The 15,117-nt window shown below is 54.1% G+C and overlaps 1 protein-coding gene across 7 annotated transcripts in view; it reads right to left on the bottom strand.

Annotated features, from left to right (window-relative positions):
- Positions 1 to 573: 573 nt before the first annotated feature.
- GREB1 (growth regulating estrogen receptor binding 1) overlaps positions 574 to 15,117 on the bottom strand; it is a 133,912-nt gene continuing 119,368 nt past the window's right edge. For all 7 annotated transcript variants that reach the window (XM_082744346.1, XM_082744345.1, XM_082744344.1 and 4 more), the window contains 9 exons: positions 14,299 to 14,441; positions 11,037 to 11,198; positions 9,110 to 9,314; positions 8,570 to 8,744; positions 6,323 to 6,541; positions 5,280 to 5,415; positions 4,127 to 4,327; positions 3,518 to 3,656; positions 574 to 2,390 (listed from right to left, as the gene is read on the bottom strand). In XM_082744346.1, coding sequence (XP_082600472.1) covers positions 2,227 to 2,390; positions 3,518 to 3,656; positions 4,127 to 4,327; positions 5,280 to 5,415; positions 6,323 to 6,541; positions 8,570 to 8,744; positions 9,110 to 9,314; positions 11,037 to 11,198; positions 14,299 to 14,441 — 1,544 coding nt within the window. In that variant the 3' untranslated portion in view covers positions 574 to 2,226. The remainder of the gene's footprint in view (positions 2,391 to 3,517; positions 3,657 to 4,126; positions 4,328 to 5,279; positions 5,416 to 6,322; positions 6,542 to 8,569; positions 8,745 to 9,109; positions 9,315 to 11,036; positions 11,199 to 14,298; positions 14,442 to 15,117) is intronic.

The raw sequence follows: 15,117 nt of genomic DNA, 5'->3' as shown, positions 1-15,117 counted from the left end.
AAGCCACATCACAAGCCACTCCTACCCCCAGCTCTCATGTTGGAAGTACCTAAGACAGAAAAGAGTCGATCAATGGGCACAAGCACTACTGTTTGCTGGAACCCTGTGCCCTCCTCCTCGAAGCTCCACAGTCTGCTCCACACTCTGCCCTAGCAATGGCCACCTGCTTAGCCCAGGCTGGTGGCATCTCTAAGTGTTGCAGAAGAGCTGGAAGGAACTGGATAGCCCAGTTGCTCCACACTATCATCGCCCTGACAATTGCTCCAGGCCCCCTTTCCAGCTTCCTTAGCCGCTATGAAGCACACAGCACAGTGACCCAACTGCCTGCGCGCATTTCTTTGCATGGTCTGAGCCATGCTTTGCTTCATTCCTGTTCTGTACACCTAAATTTGTCTGCTTTCCTCTTTCAGGGATTCCTCCACATGTTAATATATGTTTGTTTTTATGGATTTATCAATTTCCTTTCCAAAACTGCCTTTTTCTGAGATTTTAAGCAGGGAGCCCCTGGAGATCACTGACCATACTATTCCCTCTCAAAATAATGCAATTAATACTCATCAAAGAAACCATAAGTGCACTCTATGTTTTATTTATAAGGCTGGAACAAAGAGGAACGTCTGGGACTTTTTTCAAGTTTAAATTAACTAATAAAATGGGAAGAATAGCACAGAAGCTGCTATTTACAAAAAACAAATATAACTAAAGAAGGTAAATTTTTATTCCAAGACAGGAATAATGGCATATACAAAGTGATCATTTTATAAACATTGAACAAATCTTTTATAGTCATGGGCTCTTTTTTCTTCGGGGGGAAAAAGGATTAACTCTTTGGCATCATCTTTTAAAATAATTTCTTCTTGGACTGTTATCCGTCAGAGTGCTTGTAAGAGTCTGACATGGATGTGTTGGAATGCATTCTGATGGCTCTTTTCTGAGTATCTTTAAATTCTTCCTTGAGTTAGAGACACTCCGAAAGCACCGTGGTGCCAGGGCAAGACAGACTCTGGTCCGGGATGCAGAAGTCTACTTGCCCATCCCTCTGCTCCCCTCCTGAACTGTGATCTCAGAGAGGTGTAGACTCTCTGTATGTGAACCTTCTCGTCTTCCAAGTGGAGGATAATTGTCCCCATGTGGGCTGCTGGAAGGACTAACCAGGACCCGAACTAGAAAAGCACATGGTCCAACGCCTGGCCTGTGGGTGGTGCTCTCACACGCTGGCTTGATACACATCCCATCAGACAGATGGACCGGGAGCATCATGGAACATTCCTGCTGTCTTCTCTGCTCTGTCCCCTTCCACTCTGATCGGGGCCAAGCACTCATAAGGGAAAACAAGCTATTTAAGGAACCAAAAACTCAGCTTCAATAAATTAGTCAAAAGTTTAGTTCTTACCAACTCTTTTCTATGTCACTTTGGTTGTGTTTGTTGTTTCAAAGCAAGCGATTTGGTCCTCTTTCCTTTGTAAGGCAAAGTCTGTCTCTTCAGGTCAACCTCAGCAACCCTAATTTTCTTTCTGAAATGCTTTTTTGTTGTAAAGAAAGCGTCTTTTCACTTTTGCCCTTTCTAAGAGGTAGGGTACTGACCTTCTACTATATTATTTTAATAGAATCTTATGTGCTCTGACGTCAAACCACTTGCTTTACTTTATCAGCGTCGATGCCTTTGGGCTAGCTTCTAGAAGAGCAAACTTGTAGGCAATGACATAATTTTTGGGAAATGATGTTAGTTTCTTCCTGTGTCCTGCCGTTGTACTTAAAATGTCCTTCTGGAATATTGCTTTGTAGTAGGTGATAAGGAAACCCACATAGCCCAAATCCTGCCCTTCGCCCAGGATACTGGCACCTCTACGAGAAAATCCAAGAGCGATCCTTTAGCACTAAGAGAAAAGTCAAGTCTGTCCGTGGAAGCACATGGGTGACATGACAGCAGGCGACAATTCGTTCATCATGAAACAGGTTTCAACAGAGCCCAGGGCCACGTGGCCTGGCCCGGAACCCGCGAGGCAGGGGTGTGCCCTCCGGCCTGCCGCCAACTCCTCCTCGTTGCTCTCGCTAAGACTCCGTGCGCCTCCGGGCCCGGGGTCCCCCACGTACAGCACGAGGGGGCGGCACACCAATCTTGGGGCCGCTCCTGGTCCAGCCCCCAGGGATCTCGGATTTCCTTTAGCCTCGAGCGCATGAGGTTCTGAAGGCTCCGGCCTTGCAGAAAACCCGCCTCTGTCACCCTCAAATGTGCCGCCCTGTCAGGAAGAAGAGCGGCCGGTCTTCCTGGGCGTTGGCCGTCTGGAACTCATCCCGCAGCCGGAACTGCCATTCGTCCTCCAGCTCGAGGCGGACCACCGTCTGCCGCAGCGAGCTCCGGTCCCGACAGATGACGCACAGGGTGGCACCTGCATGCACGGGCGAGGGCAGAGGCATTGAGGAAAACAGGTGAGTTTCTCCAAAGGCGAGCGACTGCCTGCATTTACTTGCAGTAAGGCAACGGGATGCTACTTGGGAGGGAAGGACCAGACGTCCAGGGGCCTCCTGCGACTTTCGGAACGCTGCATTATCTTAGCAGCATGCACAGCGCAACGGTGAGCGGGAGATCTGGCAGGTGAGACAACAGGGAGGCCAGAAGAAAGGTCCAGAAAGAAGTGGAGGAACAAAGGGAGGAGAACCGGAAGCAGACACACTGTGGGTCTAATTGCAAACCAAGTGTTCCCAGCTGCAGCTCTGTGGGAACTGCCCCGTGCTAGGCCACCTCCCGGCGGGGCCGTACCTTCTCATCCCGCGCAAGCTGCCTGCACCCAGGCCCGGCGCAGCAGCCCCTCCCCGCCCAGCCTGGGGGATTCTCCGTCCTCTCCACTCCTCGCCTCGTCAGCCCATCACCCGGGGTTGCTGTTGGTCCGCCTCCCTCCTACCCACGTGTCCTGTCCTCCCGTCACACAAAATGTTTCCCAAAGGCAGACGGTGTTAGAAACCTCTTACTATTGCCAAGCCTTATAGAGTGCTGGTGCTCAGGAAACACCTGCTCCAGAAGGTCAAAGTGAAGACACCCAATGTTACATGAAGATCGGTGAGGGAGCCCAGCTGGCTGGAAGCCCGTTTTTTTATGCCCTACAGGATGAATGTCTGTCACTCTCAGCCACTCTAGCACAACAACAGCTACAGAAGGAGGAAGGTCAGAGTGAAGGGCAAAGACGAGGAGGAAGAGCTCAGGCACCAGGAGGAGGGACCCAGGTGCTGATGTTAAGAACTTGGGCTGAAAAGGAACACGAAGTCGAAATTATCCCTTTGCCTCAGAGAAAGGGGATGTGTCTTGACTCTCCAGACAGGTACTAGGAAGCAAGAGCCGCCCTGGGATTGCATCAGCCTCCTTGGACTTTCCGGGATAACGGGGCAGTCCTGTTTCCTCTCTGAACCTCAGTATACCCCCTGGCCAATAAGGACAAGGGCCAGAAGTCACCTCCTCGGATGCACTGGGTGAGGAAAGGCATTCAAATCGAGATCCAGAGTAAAATGTATCAGCAGGTACCTTTCAGAAAATGAAACTTTTTCAAGAAGCTGGCTCCCACGAAAGAATCACAGAGGTATAGCAGGAGCCCACTAAACGTGAAGTCAGAGCAGCTGATGTTCCGAGAGTGGGGCCTGGAGCTCACATAACACACAGAAATCTGAAAAAGAAGAAATCCAAGAGAAACCATCATTTTCCCCGAAATCCTCAACCACATGATGCTAAGCTAGGGCTTTCCATCTAGCAAATACTAACAACTAGATCAAGCTCAAGGCTGGGGCCGGGTGGGGCAGGGTGTTGCGGGGCGGGGGGGGGGGGGTGCGGATAAGGACGATATTTAGTGTCATTTCCAAATCTAAATCCTAAAAATCAATTCCAGGAAGTTTGTCCCGATTCATCTACTCATTGATTCATCTGAGAGTCAGAAGCGATTTGGCCTCCGAGTCGGCTTTCATCCCTAACTTACGGCATCGGGCCAGAGCGTTCAAGCTCTCTCATCTGCACAGAGAGGCAAACACCTGAGGCAAAGGGGCCAAGTAGCCGCGAAAAGTGCTAGTCCAGGACGGCGGCGCATCTGTTTTCGGAATTCTGCTGACTCGAGGGCTCAGCGGGGCCCCCTCTGAAAGTCACCTGAGATCCCAGGTTAAGGTAGCAGTCGACCGAGAGCACGGGGTGGCTGTGGTTCTTCAGGGAGAGTGGGAAGAAGCGGTGACTGTGGTGCTGTAGAAACTTCTCCAGCAGGAGCTGCGCGGGGGCCGCGAGGAACGTGTGTTTGCTGTCCGGGGCGCAGATGTACTGGGCGGGCACGATGGCCACGGGGTTGTCGGACACCTGCGTGGGGAGGCGAGGTGTCAGACGCTCCCAGCCATTACCCCCAGCCAGGCTTCTGCGGGGAGTGGCCCTGGCCCAAAAGACTCTGTCACATGGTAGGGCTGGCAGTGAAGAACCCAACCTTCAACCATAAAATTCTCTGTTCAGAAAAACTGGGGTTTTTCCCAAGTGAGATGTGTGAAATTAATGAATGAGATCGGGAAGAAGTGTGACATTGAGCATTCCATCAGAAAACTGGCTGTCTGGTCTAGAAAAATCAAGAGAACCTGTGGGCCTTAGGGATTCTCCCCCACAAATCCAAGAATGTGAATCTCCGGGAAGGGTCAGCCTCTCCTGCCCCCAGATCCTGTCCACCTCGCACCCACCCCCACGGCCCTTCCCACTGACCCCTAACCTTCCTCTCCCACCGCCTCTTACTCCAGAGCCAACGCGATTCCCAAACCTTAGCCAGAGATACTGCTGACCTAAATAAAGCTTATAGGTTCCTCCAGAGGACACCCAACAGCAGCTTCTCATTACTCCGAGGGAGAGTCTGGAATGTTCCCATGGATGTTAAGGTTCCGCCTCTCCCTCCAGCCCATCTCTGGCTCTTTCCCTGCCTGGTACACTTCTTCCATACTCACCTCCTCCCTCCCACCTGCTCGGCTCCTCTACCCAGATCCTTCCCCAAACCTGGATATGAAGATGTTTCTCGACCCCCAGGTCTCCACTTTAATGTCACTTTCTCAGGGACACTCATGCAGACTCCCACTTCCGCCCTTCGCACGGTTAGGTCTCTGTGACATGCATCACTCTAGTGGTGCTTGTCGCAAGGACACTTGGCTACCGAAGGCCCATCTGCCCGGGGTTGCAAGGCTGTAAACTCCCGGGCCGCCCCGCAAACCCGGCTCCGCCCAGCTCCCAGTCTGCAGCCCACACAGCCCCCGGCAGCGGACTTGGCGGGCGCACTCACCTTGGACGTGATGTGGAAGGACCTGTGCCCGCCCACCGCGATCTGCTTCTTCATCACGCTAAAGCGGTTGAATCGGCAGAGCAGGAGGCCGGCGCTGTGCACGCGCAGGTTGAAGTCCACATCATCGCACATGAACCTGCACGGAAGCAGAGGATAGAACACAGGACCGGAGGCGGCCCCGCCCCACCCCCCAGCACGCCCCCACCAGCCATGTGGAGGGGGCGCCCCTACTTTGGAGGCGGGGTAGGCTCCTTCCCACCTTACAGAGGCATGTGAATAAGGCAAAACAAACAAGGAGGGCAGGCCCAGCTGTAGGGTGTCTGTACCAGGCAGGCAGAGCACACCCAAGGTGAACACCACAGAAACACTCCCATGGGCGAACCCATCTACAGGTGCTGCGTGAGGGACCCCGCAAACACCTTTTTATCTACTGATCAGAGTGAAAACTGCCCAGAATAAAAACAGGAGCCGCTTTCTACAGCGGGGAAAACAAGGTTCAGAGATGGAAGCCTGCGCCTCAAATGCAAAGACATTAAATGGCAGAACCCAGATTCCCAGCCAGGCAGCCTGGTTTCCAGATCGAGGCTCCTAGGAGGGCCATCTTGGCCGTGTGCCCACTGCCCGGCCTCCACAGAGGCCCGGTAACCACTGGCCAGTGGATTATTCTTGAGTTGTGAGCACTTCTGTGGCTAGACCAGGAGAGAGTATCACATGGAAGTTACTTTTTAGCTTTAAAGCAATGTGTTGCAAGGAGACCAAAAGCCAGAGAAACAATGTGGCGCATACATCAGTCACTAAGTACTGCGGCGCATACATCAATCACTAAGTAATGTGGTGCATACATCAGTCACTAAGTAAAGCAGCACACAGATGGGGGAAGCCAGCGGAATAATCTCATGTGAATCTCCCCTCCACGAAATCATATGATGTAAATTCTTTTTTAAAACCTGAAGACTGAAAGCAGGGTCGGAGCAATGCTACGGGCAGAGGAGGGCCCTGGGCCCATGGGCGGTGCTGACTGCCCCTCCGCCGGCAGGACTCACCGATTCTGGTTGTACTGCACGTTCTGGGTCAGGTCCACGTTCAGGACGATGAAGTCGTGCACGTGGCAGCGGGAGAAGGGCTCGCGCACCTCGCCGCGCCCGGTCTTGCTGGACCACTTCCGCATGCCAATCAGGGCGTAGTGGGTGATGTTGGGGGACGCCTCGATGTGCTGCATCACATGCTTCAAAGACACATTTCGTTCTGACCAGGAAAATTCCCTGCTCGAAAGAGGAAGATTGACATCCCTGGGCGGAGGCGCAACAGCAGCAAGGCCCTCCGGCCCGGGGGCCGCCTTCCAACGGGAGCTCACATGCCGGCGGGTAGGGTGGCCGTGGGTGGAAACCGCCACGACCCTCCCTGAGTGCCAGGCACCACGCTGGGCACGTCACTGTACGGTCACTTGTCCTCACGGCACTCTCATGCCACGGACACGTCACCCCCGTTTTACCAAGGAGGGAAAAAAGGCTCCGAGTAACTTGCCCGATGTGACTCAACAGGGCTTGGATTCAAGTGCTGTGTGTCTCCAAAGCCCTTCTTCCCGTCCGGTGCTAAAACACTTGGCATTTCTGGTTTGCAGAGCTGAAGTTAAAGTGGCAGGGAAAGCAGGAAGCTTCCGGCCGTGAATTCCAGTGAGGGGATGGGAAGGAGGAAGATGGCATATAAGCCCCAGCCCCCAGCCCGGCTGCCGGCACCTGCTGTCTGTGAAGACGACAGGGACACCTGATGACCAAGGAGGGGGCTGAAAGCAGGGACTCCGGAGCGAGCAGCTGAGCGCAGGCCCACAGCTCAACTCTGCTGGACCCCAGCTTCCTCCCCACTCCACGGGGCTTCAGTAAACCCCCAGGACCCTGGCCAGTCCCAGCAACCCAGGACGTTAACTGCTGCTTCAGAATGGACTTCAGGAAGGTAGAATAAGAGCCAGCTTTCTCCCAGTCTCAGCTCTTGGCCACGCTCTACCCTTTGGAAGAGCGTCTGGGCGAATACGGCAAGCAAAGCGGAATCACTGCTCCCATAAGTCACGGGCAGCTCTATCGTTCAGAAAATGTTTTTCTGGAAAAACACTGATCAACGGTCATTATTTCTCCAGGATATCACTCACATAAAAGAAGTAAATGAACATCGTGTCTCTTTAAAAAAACAAAGAAAGGGCACCTGTGTGGCTCAGTTGGTTAAGGGTCTGTCTGCCTTCAGTTCAGGTCACGATCTTAGGGTCCTGGGTTCGAGCCTCACATCTGGCTCCCTGCTCAGCGGGAAGCCTGCTTCTCCCTCTCCCTGCCCACCCCCAGCTCACGCATGCATGTGCTCTCTCTCTCTCTCAAATAAATAAAATCTTTTTTAAATTTTTAAATTAAAAACAAGCCAAAAATAACCAGGCAACCCTAAACCGAAACACTCCCGAGGCAGATCACAAAAGGAACGATTTTCCCAGTGACGCTGGGCGTCTGTGTCCAGCGAGCCTCTTCCACCTGGTGCTGCTCTCACAGCCACCTGCAGGCCACTCGGAGTCTAAGTGACCCTCACGACGGACCTCCAGCACAGGTCTTAGTGTTCCTTCAAAAGAAGAACAAACGAGGACCCAGAAAGATTTCCGTTGTTACCCTAATGTGGCACAGCAAATGAAAACACACCTGGGCGTTAGGAGTTAGGCTGGGGGCGAGGGGCCGGCGCTGGAAGCCCACAGGAGGGAAATTCTGGGGCACTCGTGAGGCTCCATTTCTTCACACAGGAGTTGGTTAAGCGGAAGTTCAGTGTGTGAAGACTTCCGGATATGTTTCATGCTGCCTTTTTTTGTGGATGCTTCATTTTTTTCCCAAGATTTATTTGTTAATTTGAGAGAGAGAGAGTGTGTGTACAAGCCTGAACGGGAGGAAGGAGCGAGGGAGAGGGAGAGAAGCCTCCCGGCTGAAAAGGAAGCCCGTTGCAGGGCTCGATCTCACGACCCTGAGATCATGACCTGAGCTAAAATCAAAGAGCTGGAGGCTTAACCGACAGAGCTCCCCAGATGCCCCCATAGACATTCTGTACTAAACTATACATATTGTGATTTTCCGTATGGATTAGACATCAGTACAATTTTAACAAATTTAAAACTCAAAATAAAGCTGGGCTTGGAACAGGAGGCTGTCCTGGGCAGGGCCCTGTCCACCACACGCCAAGCCTTCTAAGATGAGGTGTCCCCTGTGGTCCTCAGACGGCGGCTGAAAATCCCCGGCTGAAAGGGGACAGGGTCGGGGCAGGTGGCTCACCTGCTTCTCTCCCCGCCGCAGTCGACGTCCACCACGTTCCACATCACGCAGGAGTCGTCGGAGATCACGATGAAAGGCCAGATGTCCTGCGGCTTGATCCCCAGCTCCTCCTGCCGGTTCCGCTCGAGCTCCAGGTTGTGGTAGGACAGCTCCTTGATCAGGAAATGGGCGGCACCTGAAAGGGCCCAAACCACTCCCACTCTCGGGTCTCTGCTCTGTGGACACCCGCCTGGGGGCAAAGCCCCTGTCAGAATTAGAGCAGCTCATCAAGGCCCACCCTGCGACCAGCCAGCTCCCGATGGTCGGGTCCTCACCTCCATCACCAACCCGCACACACACGGGTCAGCTTATCCTTGCTAATCACGGAGAATGTGAACTAAATCAATAACCAAACATCAAAGAAGAATATTCCAGCAGATGAACACAGCTTTAAAAATCAAAAAGCTTGATGAAAAATGTTAAGCACATTCATCTCTAGAATATTCTTCCAAGTCCCCAGTCTCAGAAATTTTAGCGAGTAGGGCAAGGTAAACAACCTACCGACTCCGGCGCTGTTGAAGATACTCGGGAGTACCAGCATGATGTGGTTGGGCCAGTATTTCTTGTAAATGGCCATTTCATACTCCTTGACAACCAGCACGTGCAAATGGCTGGCACCATCCATGGCGTGGAACAGGTTGAAGAGTCCGTGTTCGTGACGGCCGGTGGTTGGTGTGAATGTCGGACTTTTTATATATTCGTGACTCTGGAAAACGTAAGAATGATGAGGGGAAGTGTTTGTAAAGATGGTCACAGTCACTCCCCTCCCTCTGAAAGGTCACCCTGCAGCACCTTCCATCAGAAGATGGAGCCCACCCCACACTCACGCAATCCAGCTTAGCCCTGGGACCTTGTTTTTACCCACAAAACAGTGAAAATGATGGTTATGCCAGTTCCGAGGCTGGCCTCCAGAGGACGGACACATGCTCCCTCTCTCAGACCCTCTCAGGCATGAGCCAGGGCTGCTGGCTGGAGGAGGACACACCACAGGGAGCAGAGCGGGGACGGGCCTCCCACGGCGACCACCCTTAATGCGCCAGCCCCCAGCCCACCCGGTGGCTAAGCGCAGACATGAGTGAGTGCATCCAAGCCAGCGTCCCCACACACCAGGACCAAGCCCCAGCTGCTGGCCCAGAAAATCAGAAGCGAAGTCAGTGCTTGTTTGGAAATGGTCTTCTTACACAACCCCAACTAGCATCTCCCGATGACCCAAATGCATGACCCTGCCCAATTAGCATCAGCTGTGTGCCGAGTCCATGCTCTTCTGGATGTCTGCAAGTCCTTCAATGCCTTATCCATACAGCCTAGCTCCTGATCCACTTGGGGTGTGAATCTTTCACATAAATAGCTATGTTTTCTTCCACTTTGGCTGAGCTAGGTCTTGTACTTCTTCAGAGGTTCTCAGAGGACCTGCTGTACGGCTGTGCTGTAGCTGGCGCCCAGAAGTTCTGGTGGGCTCCGGCTGGAGAAGTGAGCCGGGTAACAGAGAAATCCTCCTCCGGGGCAACAGCCTACCCCAGCCCGCGGGGTACGAGACACCCCATAATAAAGGTCCCACTGGTTCTTCACTAATGTTTTTAATGCTCGGTGAAAGCCTGTCGGGCCTGAAAGGCTGTTCAACCCTATCATCCCGGCCCCGTCACCCGGAGAAGGAAAAGCAGCGTTCCACAGCAGGCTGACGCCGGCTGGGGCTGGCGGGAGGGCAGCAAGCTGACCCTGCGGGGTCGGGCTCATCCGACAGAGCAGGTGTCCCCGGGAGCAGCGCCCCTAAGGAGGCCGGTCACAGAGACAGTGAATCAGGAAGAACAGCCTCTTGAAAAGAGAGAAAATGCATGTTTTATGGGTGATGTGATGCCCCATCTGGGATTTGCTTCCGAATACCAGAGGAAGGCAGAGGAGGAGGACAGACAGATCGAGGCTGGCTGTGAGACACCAGTCACTGTGTCCAGGTAACAGGCCCCGGGGGCAGGGGGCCAGTCACTGCATGATTCTACTGCCTCGGACAGTTTCAACTGTTCTGTTTAACGGCAGCAGAGGCAAGATGGGGAAGGGACAAACATGTAGGGAGCACCTGTCATCGTCCAGGGTCCGCGCAGGTGTCTTCCCTCAGTCGTCCCAAACCAAGCTCACGGGAAGCTCCTGCAGGACTTACTACGGCCCAGGTTCATGGGTGAGGGAACAGGGGCTCAGCAATATTCAGAGCCAGGTCCCAATGACACAACTCGAGAGCGGCAGAGCGAGGCTCAAAGTGCCGTCGGAGTGACCCAAAGCCCCAGCGCCCCCGGCCTCCTCCACGTTCAGCCACCGTGCCCATCCCCCCCTGCCCTGACTCATGAAGCGGCCATGGTCTCCAGGTCGCCAGCGCAATGGTCCCTTGCAGCCACGAGGATGCCCGTCCCCCCGCTCCGCCCCGCCCGGGCGCCAGTACCTTGTCGGTGACGAGCGGCAGCCGCATGCTCTCCAGCTGGCCCCCAGGCTGCCTGAAGACGAAGTGGTGCTCCTTGGACTTGGGGATGATGAAGTGCAGCCGGACCTCCGCCCCCAGCGCGGAGTAGGAGAAGGCGAAGGCGTGCAGCGTGGACTCATAGAGCTGAGGTGTGGCGGGAAAGGACAGAGCCTGTCAGCAGAGCCCGCCGCCACCGCTTGGAAGAACCCAGGCCCGTCCCGGGCATGACAACGCAAAGCTCGGTACCACCTGCCCCGCAGCTCGAGAAACCCGCCCGCAGACCGGCTCCGGTACGAAGTGTGGACCCCCAGGTCTTGCTCCTGGGCCGACACACGCGAGCGCACCCCCACTCGGCCGGATGCCTCCCCATCTTTAATTCGGATCATGCTTCACCCAGCGACACCCTTCTAGGCACCGACGCCTTCTGGACCCTGGATTTGACCCCGAGGTGCGCTAGGTTACCCCCAAAGGCTTTCACACCACACCTCACTTTTTAACTCTAATGAATGCATTTTTCCATCATAGGCATGACGCGTAACAACACAGTAATAAACCGTGTCACTAAGTGCTTATGCTTACACACTTCTGTCACACTCACTGTGTCTGCGCCCCCTTCCATCCCTCCGGTGCCGTCAGGGGCAATCCTATGAGGTGGTACCGTCCCCGTCCCCGTGTGGACATGGGGACTGACACTCAGAGGTCCTAGGCTTGCTCCCGTCCCCAGGCCTAGCCTCACGGCCCCTCACCCCTCATCTGCCTGCACCGCCCCCTTGTGTGACTCCTGCCCAGGCCACGGTGCTACATGGCTCTACCCAAGCCTCATTCCCTGACCCCTCTCGGCCTCCAGCGGACAGCCCCTCCCCAGACTGGCAGCTGGCATGTGCCCCGCACTCCTGAGAATCCCCAGGGCCCAGAGACGGCGGGCCAGGCAGGACACAGCGGCCGTACACGCCTACCGTGGCTCCACTAGAACCGCAGAGCCCTCTGGGAGCAGAGATGAGACAGAAATAGATTTTGACGTGGGGGATGCAGCTGAGGAAGGTTTATGAAAAAGAGCAGGGAGGTTTGAGAGAGAGGGAAAGAGCGGGGGGAACTGAGGCTGGAGAGGCCAGGAGGGAGCAGTCCCTCAGCAATTCTCACGTGGCCTGGTTCTAAGTCCGCTGTGACTGCAGCCCCCAGACCCGAGCACCCTTGGACACAGGGGCACAGTCCAGCTGGAGCCCAGGGTCTCCGGACCTCAGTTCTGTTAATTCTCTGCAGACACTAACTGATGTGACCATGACTAAAACCCGTGAGTCTCCTCCGGTTCTTTAAATTTCAAAATTAAGGGAACATTTCCACTTGTATTTTCTCTGCTTTGAAAGAAAAATTTCATCTCCAAGGAGGAAATGTTAGGACAGCTTATCTGGAGCAAATAGAATTACTATTTTTAATTCTTTAAAAAACTGCTCATCTGCATTCTCCAATTTTGTCTCCAGTAAAATTGAATAGTTTAAAAAAAAATCAGTCTTGATGCTACTTCAGGGATAGCTGAAGGCTGGGCAGACTTGGGAGAATTAAAGCCACTGTCTGCTGTTTCCCTCTGCAAAAGGGACAGAGCTGGCAAGCCCATGCTCAGGCTGCTGCAGAACCTTCTGGAAGCAGTCAAGGGCATGAGCTATCCTGCACACCCCTGTGGGCCTCGCAGGTGACCTGGCTCCCACCACCTCCAGCTGCCCCAGCTACTCCTTCCTCCCCTTTCCCTTACCGAGGTCTAAAACGAAACACTACATCTAAAATCCTGCCTGCCCCTTCTTCAGGACCAGGCTCACAGGCCCTCCATGAACTCACCCACGAATGCTAACAGACTATGCAAAATGCAGCTCTGCCCACATCAGGCCGCCCCTTGTAGATCTCCCTGGAGAGGTCCCAGTTCCACCCTCCGTGCAGCACCTGATGCCTTTCCTTAAAATGTTTTATTTAATTTTAACTTAGTTAACATATAGAATGTAGTATTCGTCTTGGGGGTAGAATTTAGTCATTTACCCGTTGCGCACAACACCCAGTGCTCATGACGTCACGTGACCTCCTTAATGCCCATCCCCCAGCTACCCCAGCCCCCCACCCACCCTCCGTTTGTTCCCTAGAGTTAAGAGTCTCTTATGGTTTGCCTCCCTCTCCGTTTTTATCTTATTTTTCTTTCCCTTCTCCTGCTGTGCTCCTCTGTTGTTTTCTTAAATTCCACAGATGAGTGAGATCCTATGGTATTTGTCCTGACGGAACCTGATGCCTTCTGTGGCAGACTCTCTGCCCACCCCCTTCCCAGGGTCCTCTCCTGGGACCACCCTCCCCTTGCACTTTAACGTCCAGTGAGGCCTGACTAAAATCACTTCTAATTCCCCCAAAGACCTCATGTCTCCCCTCCCCTGCAGACGGGTTCCCTTTCTTCCTGTGTGCCTAGGCTCCTTGGCAAATCCTTACCGATTCGTCAAAACTCTCTCCTCTGTCCCCCACCCAAGACGGTACCTTCACTTACAAAATGGAGATAATGTTGTTGCCTTGCAAGATTTTAGGGAGAATGAAGTAAGAAACCAGACGGGAGCGTTTCCTCTCCAGCGCGTGTTGAGTGGATAACAGGGGTAGCTTAAACACGGACACATCCAGGTGACCAGCCAGGGCCCCGCATCGGCAGCCTTACCCATTTACCCCAGCGTCTAAAGTAAGCATCACTCTCTATTACGTAAAAAGGTTAGAGGAAGTACCGACACATCAGAAGTGCCCAGCACGTGGCCTGGCACGCAGTAGGTGCTCGGTAAGTGCAAACGGCTCTCCTTCTCTGCATAATTTCTCTGCTTCCCCTTACTGCCTTTCCTGCCAGCTTTTCACTGTTCTCTGTTCACTGTTCTCTCCATGGGCATCTCTCCCATCCCTAGACTGTGTGTTTTGACTATGGGGACAGAGTTTATTCATCTCTGTGGCTGGTCCATCAGCACTCAGTCTGCTGCCCTGAACTCACTTTGGAAGTTGCCAGAACATAAAGAAAATGCAGACATGCACAGTCACTAGCAAATGTGTAACCCCGGGAGAGGCGCTTCTGTGGCGTCAGCAGTCACTGCGCAGATCACTGCAGGGAACTGGAGATACACGTGGACCAAGAGGCAGAGGCTTCCAGAACCCTCCACATCCCGCTCTGGAAAACTGAAACTCGGCGGAACAGAGAACCGACGGTGTGCGCCCAAGGGAGCCAGGCGGGAGCGCAGCCCACCTGGCAGCGGGGGTGGAAGCCCAGGTACTGGTGGCACTGCTCGCAGTGGTGGTACGTGTTGTACGCCGCGTACTTGGACAGCCTCATCCGCGCCGTCTGCCGCCGCGCGTGCAGCTCCTCGGGCTTCCGGGACACGCCCCCGTCTGCAGGAAACACCGGTCACGGTCACCGAGCGGCCGCGGGCACAGCCGTTGCGCCCTCCGCTGCCCGCTCAGAATGCAGCGGACCGAGACTCCGTGCTGGGATCTGGGGGGACCGCGTCTGTCTGGGCCCAGCATGACTCGGCGGGAGGAGTCAACAAACCGTGGTCGCCGCGGGTCTTACTAACGGACCTACGGCTGTAAACACAGATTCAAGGATTCGCTCCCGGGCAACGCAAACGGACTGCCAGCTTCATATGCAGATGCCATACTGCCGATGAACGGCTTCTGGTTTGCCGAACGACTTGGCGAGATGGAGATTTTAACCCCAAACCTGAGCTAGAGACTGGTCTATGGGAAGGACTGGTCGGTGAAAATGCTTCATTCAGAGAGACAGAAGAGAGAATTCCTGGTGTGACACGGAGGCGGGTGAGTCTCCTCCTTCCCTTTCCACTCATCCAACTCTCCCAGTCTGTGCTAAAAACCATACTGGCCCACTAATATCCAATGTCTGCTGATGGTGACCCTAAAACCCTATGGGGTCCTAATACCGTGACAGTCGGTGGTCCCTGAAGGAGGAGGGGGAACAAGACACAGAGGCTAGAGAGGGAGGTATGTGCATTTCATTAGGACAACCCCCATTCATACATTAGCATCTGTGTCTTGTGTCCCCTGTGAA

This window comes from Mustela nivalis (assembly GCF_964662115.1).
Source record: "Mustela nivalis genome assembly, chromosome: 8".
In the NCBI taxonomy this organism is placed as follows: domain Eukaryota; kingdom Metazoa; phylum Chordata; class Mammalia; order Carnivora; family Mustelidae; genus Mustela; species Mustela nivalis.
This window is presented reverse-complemented; position numbering and strand designations above follow the sequence as displayed.